This window comes from Danio rerio, chromosome 4 (genome assembly GCF_052040795.2).
Source record: "Danio rerio strain M-AB ecotype USA chromosome 4, GRCz13ab, whole genome shotgun sequence".
NCBI classification, from domain to species: Eukaryota; Metazoa; Chordata; class Actinopteri; order Cypriniformes; family Danionidae; genus Danio; species Danio rerio.
Genome location: NC_141024.2, coordinates 40,955,520 through 40,971,163, shown reverse-complemented (window position 1 = coordinate 40,971,163; position 15,644 = coordinate 40,955,520). Strand labels below are relative to the sequence as shown.

General features: G+C 35.3%; 1 protein-coding gene across 1 annotated transcript in view; it reads left to right on the top strand.

Annotated features, from left to right (window-relative positions):
* The first annotated feature begins 1,596 nt into the window (after positions 1-1,596).
* The window catches only part of LOC148680716 (uncharacterized), a 33,703-nt gene continuing 19,655 nt past the window's right edge, over positions 1,597-15,644 (top strand). Inside the window, exons 1-2 of the mRNA XM_088650672.1 lie at positions 1,597-1,636; positions 1,940-2,078. Coding sequence (XP_088506798.1) covers positions 1,994-2,078 — 85 coding nt within the window. The 5' untranslated portion in view covers positions 1,597-1,636; positions 1,940-1,993. The remainder of the gene's footprint in view (positions 1,637-1,939; positions 2,079-15,644) is intronic.

The window sequence follows — 15,644 nt, the reverse complement described above, 5'->3', positions numbered from 1 at the left end:
TTTGCAAATACCTTGGAAACGGTATAGCAGAAAATATTGGTGGTTATAAAACCGTGACTTTTCCAAACAGACATAAACCTTGAAACCGGTTATTGTCCAATGCCTACTCATGATCACAAGTCTTGATGTTTGCTGTACGTTTTACCTTTAATGTCTAGAACTGTGGCTGGTGAACTTTCATCCTCATAGGCAACATCCACAACATCCCCAGGTTCAAATTTCTTTTTCAGTAGGTTCTTTTTAGAAACAATAATACCAGTTTAATACCTCAAATAATTATACATGCGAGGCATCACAGTGGTGCAGTAGGTAGCACTGATCGCCTCACAGCAAGAAGGTTGTTGGTTCGAGCCTCCGCTGGGTCAGTTGGCATTTCTGTTTGCGTGTTCTCCCCATGTTCGCATGAGTTTCCTCCAGGTGCTCTGGTTTCCCCCAAGTCCATAGGCATGCGGTATGCATATGGTGTATGTGAATGAGTGTGTATGTATGTATCCCAGTAATGGGTTGCAGCTGAAAGGGCATCTGCTGCGTAAAGCATGTGTTGGATAAGTTGGCAGTTCATTCCACTATGGTGAACCCTGATTAATAAAGGGACTAAGCTGTAAAGGAAATTAATAAATATATATGAGTAATATCACACGAGGAGCAGTGTTATGTGGCCTTCTATCTGTTTTTGTATTTCTATTTATTGTAATGGCCTGTTGTTATTGTTAAAATGAATAAATAAATTTTAAAAAACAGTGGGATGTGGCTGTTTAATAGCAGGGGTGGAAGGTGTGTGTTATAGTGTACACTAGGCACTCGAGAACGATTGTCCCTCTACCTGTTGTTTCAATCCCCTGAGATTTTTGGTCATCTTCAGAACGCAAATGAAGACACTTTAGATGAAATCAGAAAGCTTCTTTATCTGTCATAGACAGCAAGAGATCCAAGAAAAGGAACCAAAAACATTGCCATAACATGTGACATGTGACTTTAGTGGTTAAATTGTAATCAAGTTCCAAGAACATTTTGTGCAAGAAAATGTGGAAAAAAGCAGCCATGTCCAAATTGTTGAACCATACAGTGGCTGTTTTTTTGCCCCAGTATTCTCTTTATTTGCATTCAGCAGAAGAAACTCAAACAGATTTGGAAAAAGTAGTGGATGAGTAAATTGCAGAATTGTGATTTTTATGTGAACTGCCCCTTTAATGCTTTTGTAAGTAAAGGAAAATAAATATTACTGAAGATATTGCTAAATAATAGCAGGAATCGTGGAACACAGATAATAAGAGACAACAATTCATGTGGAAAAGAAAGAAATTCTACATAGGCCTATTAAGTTGTAGAAAAAGAAAAGAAGAGGTCATAATTATGAGGATGAGATTTGGACTCAGATATTAATAGGAAATAATGTGTTGTAGACATACAAATCATTATAAAGTGGATTAAAGTTAAGAAAATATTTACATTTAAGGTTTTTGTGTGAAAGAGAGCAGATATAGTGTAAAGTGAAAATCATGGGAGAAATGTATCAGTAGGTCATGACTGCAACAGATAGCGGCAAAAAAGTTAAACAAAAAAGACTTTTATTTTGCCGTGGCGCGTGACGTCATCAGGCAGCGCCGCTTCGTCGCTGTGATTCAACTGGAGAAAGGTTTGTTTGAAAACGTTTACAGATATAAACTGATTTAAAGTTAAAACTCTAAAGTTTTAAGTGTTTTTATACGATGCTATATTATGTTCCTGCTATTGGAAATATTATTTTAACCCTTTATACAACGTAGTACTATTTTATTCTCAGTAACTGATGGCTATTGTTTGAATAAAGTAACAGGAAAGTGTGTAATAAGTGTTTTAAAGAAACGTTTTGTTTTACTCTCATATAAAGAAACCATTGAAGCAAGTGTTGAAGAGAAGTTATTTTGTTTCTGTTTATTGTTTTATTAATTTTAAACAGGATATAGTGTCCAAACACAGAGCTGAAGCGACTGATCTCCACACTGTTATAAAGATGGCGTTTATTAAAGAGGAGAGTGAAGATGTGAAGATTGAAGAGACATTCACAGTCAAACAGGAAGATCCACAGGAACAAACAGGTTTGTTTTCATTCAGAAATATTTTAATAATACGAATACTAAATTAAATCCATCTTGCAGCCCTGAGTGTGCTGCCTAGTTCTCCTAAATGCACATAAGCACTCATTGAAAGACAGGAATGAGTTTCTTTTGTTACTTGTTCTCATGTCTTTTGTCATTATTTTAATGTATTATTAGTCTCCCATTTTCTCTACCTTCTTAAGGTTATTGCTTTTCTTGTTCTCCTGCTGTTTGTAAAGCGTCCTTGAGCACTGGCACTATATAAAATAAACAAAAACAATAAATTAAAAAAGTTTAAATGAGCTGACGATATTTGACCTACAGTATTCTCATAGAACAGTGGTTCTCAAAAGCCGCTTTTCCACTATCGTGCTGAATCGTTCTTTAAACAGAACTGTTCCATTCCGTGCCAGACAGCACGGATGCGGTTTCATTTCCACTGTTGTGCTGCGACTTGGTAACGCAATGTAAACGGCTCCCTTTGTTCAATTAAAGTTAAATAAGAGCCGAAACTATTTATTTATTTATTTTTCAGAAAAGCGAAAGCAACCATGTGACTGAACACTGTTATGCTGCTTTATCAAATAGGGATGCTAAATATAGGTACATGTGCACCCTTATTTATTTATATGTTGCGCAGCTCTGGCTAAGTTTTATTTGGAGGGAAAATTACCAAAATGTAACGTGATGATTGAAAATAATTGGAGGGAAATAAATAATATTTAAAATCTCTGAACATAACAGAAAAATAAACAATGATAAGACAACAATAATAGTGCATTTGCATTATAGTGGCAGAAATATAATTTTGGACAGGCCTTGTCAAAGGTGAGCGGGCACTTTCACTAATAAAAACACAGCACATAAATTATTTCATTTTTAACAATCAAATAAATTACACTGCGTTTTTTCATAAAAAGTTGATAATTATATAAACTATACTACATTTTGATGGTAAAATGAAACCAATTAAGCAATGGCTGTTATTTGTTTTACTATTCAAACATTAAATAACGAATGCAGCAAGTGAAATAAAAAATGAATATGAAACAACACATATAGCAGGATATAAAGCATATAAAGCACTATTATATTTTGCAAAATGCTGCTCTATTATCTTTTTATTTTGATCATTTTATTTTTATTATTATAATTATTTTTGTGTTCATAATTACCTAACAAGCTGTAGGCAAATTATTGCTAGACGTTTTAGAAAATATTTGCGTAGCTATATTAAAGATCACCAAGAACAAAAAAACAAAAACACAGAAACATGTTACATGCCTCATAAATGTCATATAACTTATGTATAACTGAATCATATATTTGCCTATAGCTGAAATGATGAAAATTGCTCTTTTTTTTTTTATAAAACATTTGTCAAAACATTTATCAGTCAAAATTATTCACCCTTCTGTACAATTTTTATTTTTTTTTTTGTATAAAAATATTTCCCAAATGATGTTTAACAAATTCAGGTATTTTTCACAGTATTTTCTATAACATTTTTTCTTCTGGAGAAAGGCTTATTTGTTTTATTTCAGCAAGAATAAAAGCAGTTTTTAATATTTTGAAACCTATTTTAAGGTCAATATTATTAGCCTCCTTAAGCAATATAAATTTTTGATTTTCTGCAGAAGAAACTACTGTTATACAATGACTTGCCTAAATACCCTAATTAAGCCTTTGAATGTCACCCCAAGCTGAATGCTAGTATCTTGAAAAATATCTAGTAAAATAAAATGTACTGTCATCATAGGAAAGATAAAGGAATCTGTTATTAGAGATGAGTTATTAAATCTATTATGCTTAAAAATGGGTTGAAAATAAATCTTTCCATTAAACAGAAATTGGGGGGAAAGGGTCATTAATAATTGAGAAGGGCTAATAATTCTGACTTTAACTGTAAATATGCAGTTATTTTCCTCCTTGTAAATGAGGAAAGGAAAATAAATACAATAGAATAAAAATATGAAATAATCTTTAAGCATCTTCACTGTAAGAAAAAAACTTCAGCTACAAAAGTCCTTCAGTCAAGAGCAGTGAGGGATTTTCTCAGGCGGCAGCAGGAATATCGCACGCTGTCACTTTAAGAATAGTGCGGCTCTGATATGGTTTCTCCTTCACGTGTCTTTTGATTCTCAGCTTGTTTATTACACAAATTAGGGTTAATATGAATATTCACTAAACACAGCACTCTGACACAAATGTGCATGTATTTGACCATTAAAGCGCTCAAATTAAGATGGCGTTAGATGTGTGTGCTCTCCTCGTCTTTGAGGCCAAGCGGGTACACACACAGAAGCATGCGGTCTCGTTTGTGCTTTTTTAAAACATGAATGATTCGAACGTACATCAATAAATGATGCTCATCTCATGCTGCAAACGTTACATTACAGCACATGCTTTTAGTTATTTTCACGTGGAACTGAGCTTTGCAGAGCAACAAATGTGTACAACTGGAAAGGGGGCGGTATATGATGCAATAATCATTTATCTCGATTAATGTATTTTTATAATCATAGTAAGCTAAAATTGAAGTTGGATTTTCGATTAATTGCCTATCATATGATGATGAAAATGAGTGTGAATGGACATCCTTGATTCATTAGATAGAAACGCTGATTTATTTACATATTTTTTATTCAATATTCCAGTTTTGCTAATAAGTCACACAAAGAAGTCATGTACGAGAATGGCTTGTCCTTCTTTAATGAATAATGAGCTTTAATTCACAGACCTTCGACAGGGACATACTGTAACTAGATTAATGGGATCATTACTCGTTCTAAAAACAATATTTAGTACTGCTTACATTCTTATTATTCAAATATTTTATATTCAGTCTTCAACTTTTCCACAACACACATATTGAACAACAAATTAACATGGTACATAGCTACAGACATACTCACACCCCATAAAGAAAAATAAAAATAAATTAAATAAATATATCAAAATATATAAAAAAAATTAGGGATAAACTCTCACTTAGGATATAATAACCCCTGAGCGTTCAATGTGGGATAGGAAAGGCTGCCAAACCTCATAAAACTTTTTTGTAGAGCCTCAGATGGTGTAATTAAAGTGCTCGAGTTTAAGACGTGATAACACTTCTAATATCTAATGTTTGTTTGATGGCGGGTTTGTTTTTTTGCTCCTGAGAAGAATCTGGCATCTGGCCAATTAAGAAGAAAAGCCAAGGATTTCTATATGATTAGCTGACAGGTACATTTCTTCTGGCACTATACCAAAAATTGAGGTCAAAGGATTAGGATTAATATTTTTATTACATTTAAATGAAAATGATCTAAAAATATTGGTCCAAAATCTATGTAATCTGGGGCAGGGGTTTTCAAACTTTTTCAGCTGAGGGCCCCTTTGTGTAGGGCGAATTCTTTCGGGGACCCCCAAAAAATAAAAATGACGCCACCCCCTCAAATTAACAACTGTACTTAATTTTTTTAAAATTGTATTATTCAATACATTTATATTATTATATATTATTCAATAAATTTATATTATTCACTATCTGGATTAATTTTTGTAAGATGTTAGTTGAGTTGACATGGTTTCAGTGCTTCAATCTATTGATCAAATCTTCATGCGCAGTGTTTATTGTGGTCTGCTCTCACTGGATTCCATCAAGCCATATTTTGTGTTTGAGTCATCACCGTTACACAGTTTTTTATGCCATTTTTATGCTTTTTTTCTGCCTATGCACAGCTAGACTCTTCTGTATTTACCCTTACAGCTGAGAGTCTAAATGTATCTAAAGATTTAAAGCTTTGAAGTTTTAAAGAGTTTTGTCAATCATCAGCCTGTTAACAGTTAACTGTACTTTTGTAACTAGCAATACTACAATGGAGGCTGTAGTGGTTCAGTGTGTTTTGTTTATTTTTATTCTTTTTTTTGTGCACATCAAAATTTACTCAGGTCGACAATCCTGACTTAAACTTATAAAAAATAATTTCCTAAATGCAATCTAGAATTGGGTATTCAAGTTCAAAAAGCCATACATTTTACTTTGCATAATTTTAGAAGCTTTGCTGACTTTAAAATGTTCATACCAGTTTGTTCTATTAATAATAATACTGAACATTACATTTAAATTAGTTACACAAATAAATATGGGAAAAAGTGGAACATCTTGAAAAAAATGCATTTATATTCAGAGTATTAAAATTTGATCAGATATGTTGAGTTCCATTAAATACAGAGCACTAATACATTTTAATATGTAATAATTAATTAGCTCTATAACATAACACAAACAGATGCATTATAATTTTTATAGGCTATAGTGGTTTTATTCAGGGTGTATACAATTTAGTTTTTTTTAATCATCCAGTTATGAACCAATGTGAGTAAGAGGTCCACTGCAGAGCTCATCCAGCTGTCATTAGTGTAATAGGAGTGAAACTCTGAGCACTCGCTAATGTGATGACAGCTCCATTCATTGTTATTGCAGCACTTTTTGCTTTACAATTTTAATATGTTTGTTTGCCAAAGAGGACCGTCTTATATTTGTACAATGCAAAGTGTAAAGCCTGTCTCACTGTGGACGATGTGCAATGTTGTGCCCTGTCTTTAAAATGATATTTGTTCCCTATAAGTGAAGCCTGCGCAAAGAGGCGCGCACTCTGCAGCACCCAGCTGATCGCTTACTTAGAAACGCAAGCCATAAACAGGGACGTGCTTTCAGCCTCCGATAATGTTCTTATTGATCATGTATTTTAACTGAAATATTGCCGCTGTGCTTCTTTTCCTGTTTCACAAAAGTGTCAACTGCATTGAAATGACATAAACAAAGCTTAATTTTTGCAGTACTTTTGAGCTCAAATTATAATAAAAATATATTAACCGTCAGAATGCAAAATTCATCTATGTGGGCCCATTGATTACCGCTTATCTAAAAATTTTTGCGGCCCCCCTAGCGCCATCTGGCGGCCCCCAGTTTGAAAACCAATGATCTAGGGCAGTGGTTCTCAGTGGTACGCGGGCTTCCTCCAAGTGGTACGCGGAGGAACCGCTGAATAATGAAAGAAACAATTAACACTTTTAATCCTTTAAATCCTTTAATGCGTAATATAACATCGATGTGATCAGCAGTGGCTGTTTTGTGAAGCGTACGATCACAACGCTGTTCTTATAATGTTTATTTAGTGCATTGTGTCATAAGCTGCTGAAAATCAGTTTCCGAAGTTTAAGAATTGATTCTGAAGCGTGATTTGACTGACATGAAAAGTAACCAATCACAGTCGACCGTGTCTAGTTGCGTGAAACGTAAGGGCGGGACAAATGCTTTCTGTGTTGCAGAGACAGAAAAAACAACTTAAAAACAAATGTTTTGTTGGAATAATGCTTCTCGGATGTTTTCACTATAGAGATGTCTAGCAGAGTAATTAAACCGCGGACATATTTCCTGCCTTTTTGATGATCTACATACACGTTTCGGTTTCGCTCTCCGACAGCCAGTCGACTCGCCTCTGACCTGTCACTCCTCTAAATACATTCTGAATGGCGGCGCGGGAATGGAGGTATTGCGCAATTACTAATTTCTGCAAATGTGGCGAGTGCTTTATTTTAACACGACAGCGCAGTCATGTACGCAAATCGCTAAAACAGATATGCGAGCTCTTAAATATGCTTTTTTCAAATGAACTGCAAGACCTGTGTGCTCAGATTGAATATAATCGCGATCTCTCCACTATTAAAGTAGACATTATTTATCTTTGCTCCTTGACTAAATTTAGTCAAAAGTATTCAAAGTTATCAAGTATTTAGAATTAGATTGATGCATGATCGATGCCAATGCTAATGGTCTTCTTGTTTGGCTGTGTTGTAAAGTGAAACTTACTTTTAGCAAAGGTGGAATTTTTTTTGTTTCTTTACGACAAAAGAATTATGCTGGAAATGTTTCTGGATGAGGTATTTGTGTGATTTATACATTTAGCTGTATTCTGATCTGTCTTAAAGCATTACAGGTCAAAGCAATCCGTTGTTACTTGTTTATTTATCAAAATTAACAATAAGACTCTTAAAGCACTGCTTTGATAAATGTATTGTTGTCACATTTTAAATACCTCAAGTAAAATTAAGCCATTTGTTTTATTTTTTTACTGACAGTGTACTTGTCTTTTTTTTAAAGTTTCTATTTAAGATTAAGATCAAGTGTAAAATAAAATCTACATGTGATGTACAGCTATTTAAGAAATAAATTTGCCATATTGTAAAGAAAAATAGTGTAACAAATGTAAATAAAAGGCTAAATTTAAATCTTTTTACCATATACTTTAATTTAACCTTTCAAAGCTTGAAAATATCATTTAAAAATGGGCAAAAAGTGTCTCTATGGCCTTTAAGATTATGTGGTAGTTTTACCAGTGCTTTTGAAAAATATTAATTGTCATGAAAGGAAAAATCGACCATACTTCCTTTGTTAGTGCAAATTCCTATTCATGTAGCTTTGGGATTTAAGCAATTAAACCATTCAATCAGGTTTAAACTTAAAAAAAGTGATTTCATAATGAAAATCTGATTTTTTTTTTAAAAGTAACCAACTAATACTTTTTACAAGAGTACTTTGTACTTTTACCTAATATTAGTATTATTTACTAAAATTTGTGTTATTTTAGCAGTGTAATAGTATTTTTACTTGAGTACAAAAAAGATATCACAAGCATTTAGTGCAGGTTTATTATATTAATAATATATGATTAATACATATTATTATTAATGGTTTTTATTTGTATCTATTCGTATGCAATGTTTTATGGGTTGCTGAGAATACATTTCAGGTCTTCAATACATAACATGTCAGTCTTGAAAAAAAAATTAGGTGCTGGAAAAAGTGCTTAAAATTCCTTGATTTTCATTAGGCTGTGCCTGTATGAACCCTGTCATATGTACATTTAACATATATTTTAAGATTTGTCTGAAAGTGTAGGAATATGACATATAGCCTATATTCATAAGGTCCAAGCAACATCTCCAGCTTTTGATGAATAGGCTACTATGAATACTTGAGATTTAAGTACAGCAGTTTTCGTTTTACTTTTTAAGAACAGGTAATTTTTAATGAACTTTTAAAAGCACATTTTAACTCAAACTTTTTTTTTAAATCTGAAAGCACAGTTAATGTTCAGACTATTAAAAATGTTTAAAGTGATTGACAATAATACATATTCTTAATAATAGGAATTAATTTGCATCATTTTTAAACTGTGCACACCTGTAGCTGCTTAATTAGGCCTACGACGCTATTTTTTTAATACTGGTTAAAAAAATAGCGTCGTAAGGTGGTACTTGGTGAAAAAAGTTTGAGAACCACTGATCTAGGGCATCCCTAGAACATATGACTCAGATCTGCTGGCTCCAAACCACATGTGGAGCAAGATGAATCTGACCCTGGATAAATTTTTGCCAGCTTGTTCCCAGATATGTGAAGCCTATAAAGCACCTTAAACACCATGTCTAATACATACAGAAGATGAGTGTACCAGTTCTATGGCATATTGCCAGGCTGTATCTGATATTTTAAATCCCTGTTTGTCTTCTCATTTTTGCTTTATATGATTTAGGGAAGGGGAGGCAGTTCTTTGGATCTCTTCATATAACGTGGACATCACACCCCTTTGATATGGGTTTATATTTACCAATTCATCTATCCATCATGCTTATGGTTGGTTCAGTGAAGGAGAGAAATCTTTTTTTAACAAAACTACGGACCTCAAGGTACCTAAAAAATTAGACTGGGGAATCTCAATGTCTGTTCTTAACTGTTGAAATGAGATAAATATGCCATCTTTAAACAGGTCTTTAACACAGTTATCTCCCTTCCTAGACCATCATTGGGATGCTCAATCTATAAGAGAGGGAGGGAATAACGGATTTAACAAAATGGGAGCAGAAGGCAATGCTTGTTTATTATTAAAGTGAGGTCTGAGTTGTGACCATATTCTGAGTTATCCATTAATAACTGGGTTTTTTATAGAATTTTGTTTACTCACTGGAATCGAAGCACAAAGTAGTGAGCGTAAAGACACTAGATTAGACGTGTGCTGTTCCATCAGTAACCAAAGTGGGGCCTCATCATTACAAATGTTGGAAAGCCAGAACAGTGTTTCTATAATCAGTTTGTGTAAATTGGCCGTGCTATAATAGCGTATATGCCGAAGCATGCTAATAGGACTTTTAATTTGCCAGTAACCTGGGTTAAGCGCTTCCGGTAAACTGTATGCCAATGCAAATATCTGTGCATTTAAGGTCTGCTTTCTTTAGAAGTCAGCAATTTCCACTGGCCGAGTGATATCTGATATAAAGTGGGTCTCAGATTGTACAAGAAGCACTGCATTAAATTAAATTTTTTTCCGCCATGTCTTTATAATATGAGCATTTAATTTACTCCAGTATATTAAATGGAACTTCTGCGCTAGCCTGCCGATTCTGATGGGTGAGTGCTAGTAAAATGCCTTTTGTCTTGTTTTACGCTTGAACAACTAAATGAAGGCCAAAGTTTATTTACTGAATGTATTTTCATTACATTACAAGATCGATGCTGTAAAAGGAACCGTATGAAATGGAAAAAAAAAATAAAAATAATATCACAATAACGGGTCACCGGAAGTTTATCAGTATGGGAACAACTAGGGCTGGGCGAAATGGCAAAGAAAAATCTAGATTTTTTTATAAAGTTTGACCGATTCACGGTTTCGATTTTTTTTATTTTAGTTTTTTTTTAAATTGTGTAACTATAGTCAACTTAAAACATTACAGCAACATGACTGAAGTAACATTCTCTTTATAAGTAACTTGAAAAACCATCTGGTTAGAAACACTGTATTTTTAATGGCAAGGCCTACATAGATTTTCAATGAAGATTATTTGTTCTTTTTTTTTTTTCTTTTTTTTTTGCTTGTAGCAAGGATGAACACAAAAATCTTTTAACAGAAGGCTGTTCCATACTTAAAAAATACACACCGTCACCTTAGAATTATAAGGTTCTATCTGACGTTTTTGTCAAAATTGAGTTATTCACATATTCTTTTTAAATGGCAACTTATTTACATTATGGGATGTGTTTTTATTCATTATGGGATGTACGTTGTTTACATTAAGGCTTTTTATTTAAAAAACAAAAAAGGTGTATCTACAAAGTTGAACTCTAGCTTGGCTCTATAAGGTTCTAACTGTGAGCCAGTCAGCATTTTTAATGCATGCACAAGGACCAATTAGGATTAGCTTTCTTTGTCATTTCGCCGGACTGCTCCATTGACAGCAGGAAACACCAGAAAGACAAAAATCACACAAAATCAGAGTCGACTAAATAATGCCACACCACACAAAATTTAAGCAAATAGAAGCATTTCTTGACATTTGAGATTCATTCATTCATTTTCTTTTCGACCCTTTATTAATCTTGGGTCGCCACAGCGGAGTGAACCGCCAACTTATCCAGTATATGTTTTACACAGCGGATGCCCTTACAGCTGCAACCCAACACTGGGAAACACCCATACACTCTCTTTCACACACATACACTATGGCCAATTTTAGCTTATCCAATTCACCTGTACCGCATATCTTTGGACCTGTGGGGAAAACCAGAGAACCCACAGGAAACCCACGCAAACACGGGGAGAACATGCAAACTCCACACAAAAATGCCCACAGCCAAGGCTCGAACCAGCGACCTTTTTGATGTGAGGCAATCGTGCTACCCACTGTGCCAACGTGTCGCAAACATGGAGATGAAATGCTCAATTTTAAATTGTTGAAAAAGAAATGAATATTTAAAAATTTGTATATTAAAAATTTAAAATATTGTGTATATGTAGTCAGTGAAACAATTTTCAGTGTTTATTAAACTCATTTGCTCATAGTCTGTTTCTTTTAAAGTCTATAAGTTTAATATTAAGCCTTGAAGGGCAAATACTTAATTTATTTCATGGGGCATACAATTCAATAAATATAATTTAATAATTTATTTAAAAGTATAAAATTTTATAAATATGAACATAATTAGATAAAATTAACAGCTGCACTGGAAAAAAAATAATAATTGTACAGCCTTGTATGCTTAATTTTAAAAGAGAAAATATTTATCCTAAAACATGAACATATAATTCCAAGCGGAAAAATGACTTTTCAGAATGAGAAGGTTCTATCTGCATTTAGCGTGGTTTATTTACTCCAATTTTCAGGGCGGTGTTGGTTAATGCACACCACGTTATTAAACTCCCATACCTCTGAGGGAGATTATGTTACCCGGTTTTAAAAAATAAAAGGCATTTAAAATAAGAACAAGTAACAAATAAAATTGGTCCCGTGGACTTTAGCACCTGTTATCTTGCCAGTGCATGTAGAGTGTGTATAGAGCTCTTGTAGCGCATCTCATGTGCCGGTTGGTGTGAGAGCGTAAAGAGCTCAAAGCCAGCATATAACTAAAAGCAAGATTATATCTTTATAAATATTCCATTAACAATACTTATCGAAATATTTATACATTTACACAGTGTTTGAGATTGTGTGATCTGTATAGGCTGTCTGATCTAAACAGAAGCCAGGCTGATTTCATCCAATCAGTGCGGTTCAATCTAAGTTAATTAATCTGGTAGCAAGAAGTTCAATGGCAATGTCAAAGAGCAGAGGGGACAGAGGGCAGCACTGTGTCCTTCCTCTAGAGCAGGGGTCTCAAACTCAATTTACCTGGGGGCCGCAGGAGGCAAAGTCTGGGTGAGGCTGGGCCGCATAAGGGATTTCACAAAAAAAAGTCCTCAAATGTCATTATTAACAGTTTTAATTATTTCTTCTGAACATGAAGTGTCCTGAACATTAATATAACATTTAGTGAAGATTATGAACAGTTCTTCTGAACATGGCATCTTTTGCCTACTCCTTGCTGCCAGAGACTTGACAGCGCTTCTTCTCACAAATCTGAACCACATTTGTCTTTAGAGCGGAAGATCATCATTAAGTCTAGACCTGTACTTTGACTTATTGAAGTTCAAGGTGGAGAATAACTTCTCACACACTTCTCACACACTCAAAACTTCCATTCCCTCACCTAAAAAAAAAAAGGCGTATATGTATAAATAAAACACCCCCACCCCACTCCAGTCACATCAGTCTGTGCCAGTCTGTATCTCCCTATAATATTAATATATATAAGATGCAGGCTGTAGCTAGGTAGGTGGCAGGCTGCAGAAAGGTATCTAAGTGGCATTCAGGGGCGGGAACAGCTTACCTAGGTTCTGGCCGGCGCGAGTTCCCTCCTAAACACTTCCCGCCCGTCACAGCGTCTAACAAAGGGGCGGGGTGCGTGGTGACGTCACCGGCATCCCCGCCCCTTTGTTTACACGGCGGGCGGGGAATGCCAGTGACCGCTGTGTACGGATAGAATCAGCGGAGCGGGGAGCGCTGTCTCTCCCCGCTCCCCTGATTCTGTCAGGCACCGTTTACACTAGTGCGTTTTAGTTTTAAAACGGCGTTTTAGAATGAAAACGATCTGCATCCACACTCGCGTTTTACCCAGCGTTTCTGAACTGCTCTCCGTCCACACCAAAACGCTGAAAACGCACATCACGTGACCACACACACTTTCGCAAGCGCTGCAGCCTGTCTCCCCAGATGAGAGCTCTGCTAGTCGGACTTCTCATCAAGCATCTCCCGCTGGATCTAATTTCACTATATTTATTAAACGTGATATTTCATTTGTCTTGTTGTCTTTATTTAACGCCATATTCCCTGACTTTGGTCATTGGAATCTATTACTTGCTCTCAGGTAACGTGTTTTGGCTGAGCGCAAAGATAAGTTAATGATTAATGTAACCACGTACATTCTGTATATTGACTGATCGCTTGCCTTTATTTCCTATAATGTATAAACTTATTGTATGTTATACTTTTATAATGGCCATTATCGATTATTAAAACTGATATTCAGCAAAAGAGAGGGTAAGTTTCGTATTTTCACTGAAATTGAAAGGAGCTGTTATCGGCTCTGTTTTGTTATAAATATCCACACAGTGAAGATGACGCTCATGCAGCACGACGCCTCAACATTTCTGCTGTCTGTTTAGTTGTTAATATTAAAATAAAAATAGGCAGTTCCTTATATCAAGTTTACATTTTATTGTTGAGAAAGTGAAACAACGTAGCCAGGGTGATGTGAATGAAGTTATAAAGTACACGGTTCCCTGTGAAGATTGACGCGTGTCCTCGGTATGTTTTACATATCAAACTGAGAAGAAGAGATGCAGCCTTGATCAAACTTGCAAAGTCTGAACTTACACGGAGAAGATTCAGGACTGAACTGTGTGTTAGACTACTTTATATTGAGGAAAAGCCCCAATCAGAGAGGCGAATGTCTGCAGCCCCGCCTCCGTTTTCAGATGTCTCCGTCTTTCCCCATCCACACTGAGACAGAGCAGCAGCGTTTCAGAATGAAAACGGCCTCTCCAGCGTTTTCGAAACGATCCGTTTTCAGCTCTCGAGAACTCCGGCGTAGTGTGGACGGATTCTGTCAGTGTACAGCGGTCTGCGCGGGCCACAAAATATTGCACTGAGGGCCGCAAATGGCCTGCGGGCCGCGAGTTTGAGACCCCTGCCCTAGAGAGTGGAAAGCATTTAGAAATTATGTTATTTGTTCGAATGGATGCTTGGGGCCTGGAATATAAAATTTTAACCCAGGAACAGAATCCAGGACCAAAACCCAAGTTGCTTTTCCGGTTTTCAATTTTTTTATTGCATTTTCAATTTCAGAAGGTGTTATATTTCCTTCTAATGCCAACTGATCTGAATCACAAAAGGATGGTAATTCTAAATAATTTTTTAAAAAGCTCTCAATATGTTCAATTTCGTTTACCTTAGAGCTGCAAAGAGTTTATAGAAGTTTTTAAATTGATCGTTCATTTCCTGTTGATCAGTAATAATACTGCCATCATCCTTACTAACTGCTGCTATAAAACCAGCTGCTGAGGATTGTTTCAGTTGGTAACACAACAACCTGCCAGCTCGTTCACCATGTTTATATTGAATCTAGCGTGATCTTATGTGGAGATCCTCTGCATTTTCGTCTGTCAAGAAGTCATATTCCGCTTGCAGAAGAAGTATTTTCTTAAGGAGCTCTTCGGAAGGTGATGTTGAGTGTAGCTGATCAATTGTATTAATTTTATTCATAATCTCTGTAAGCCATTTTGACATTCTTTTATTTGCACAAGCTTGATATGACATAATCTATCCTCTTATATATGCTTTCAGAGTATCCCATAGGATACTATAACTCACCTCTGGGGACTTGTTGGTCTCAAGAAAGAAACTGATTTGAACATCAATGAATTTTACAAAATCGTCGTCTGCCTAGAGTTTTGAGGTAAACGGCCATGTACCTTGGGGGATTACATTGCCTGGAAAACAGCTTTAGTGAAACTGGACAATGGTCAGAAATAACAATACTACCATATTCTACTTCTGACATAGGGGGAAGTAACTGCTTGTCCAGGAGAAAATGGTCAATCCTGGAATAGGTTTAATGCACAGGTGAGCAGAAGGAAAATTGCTTGG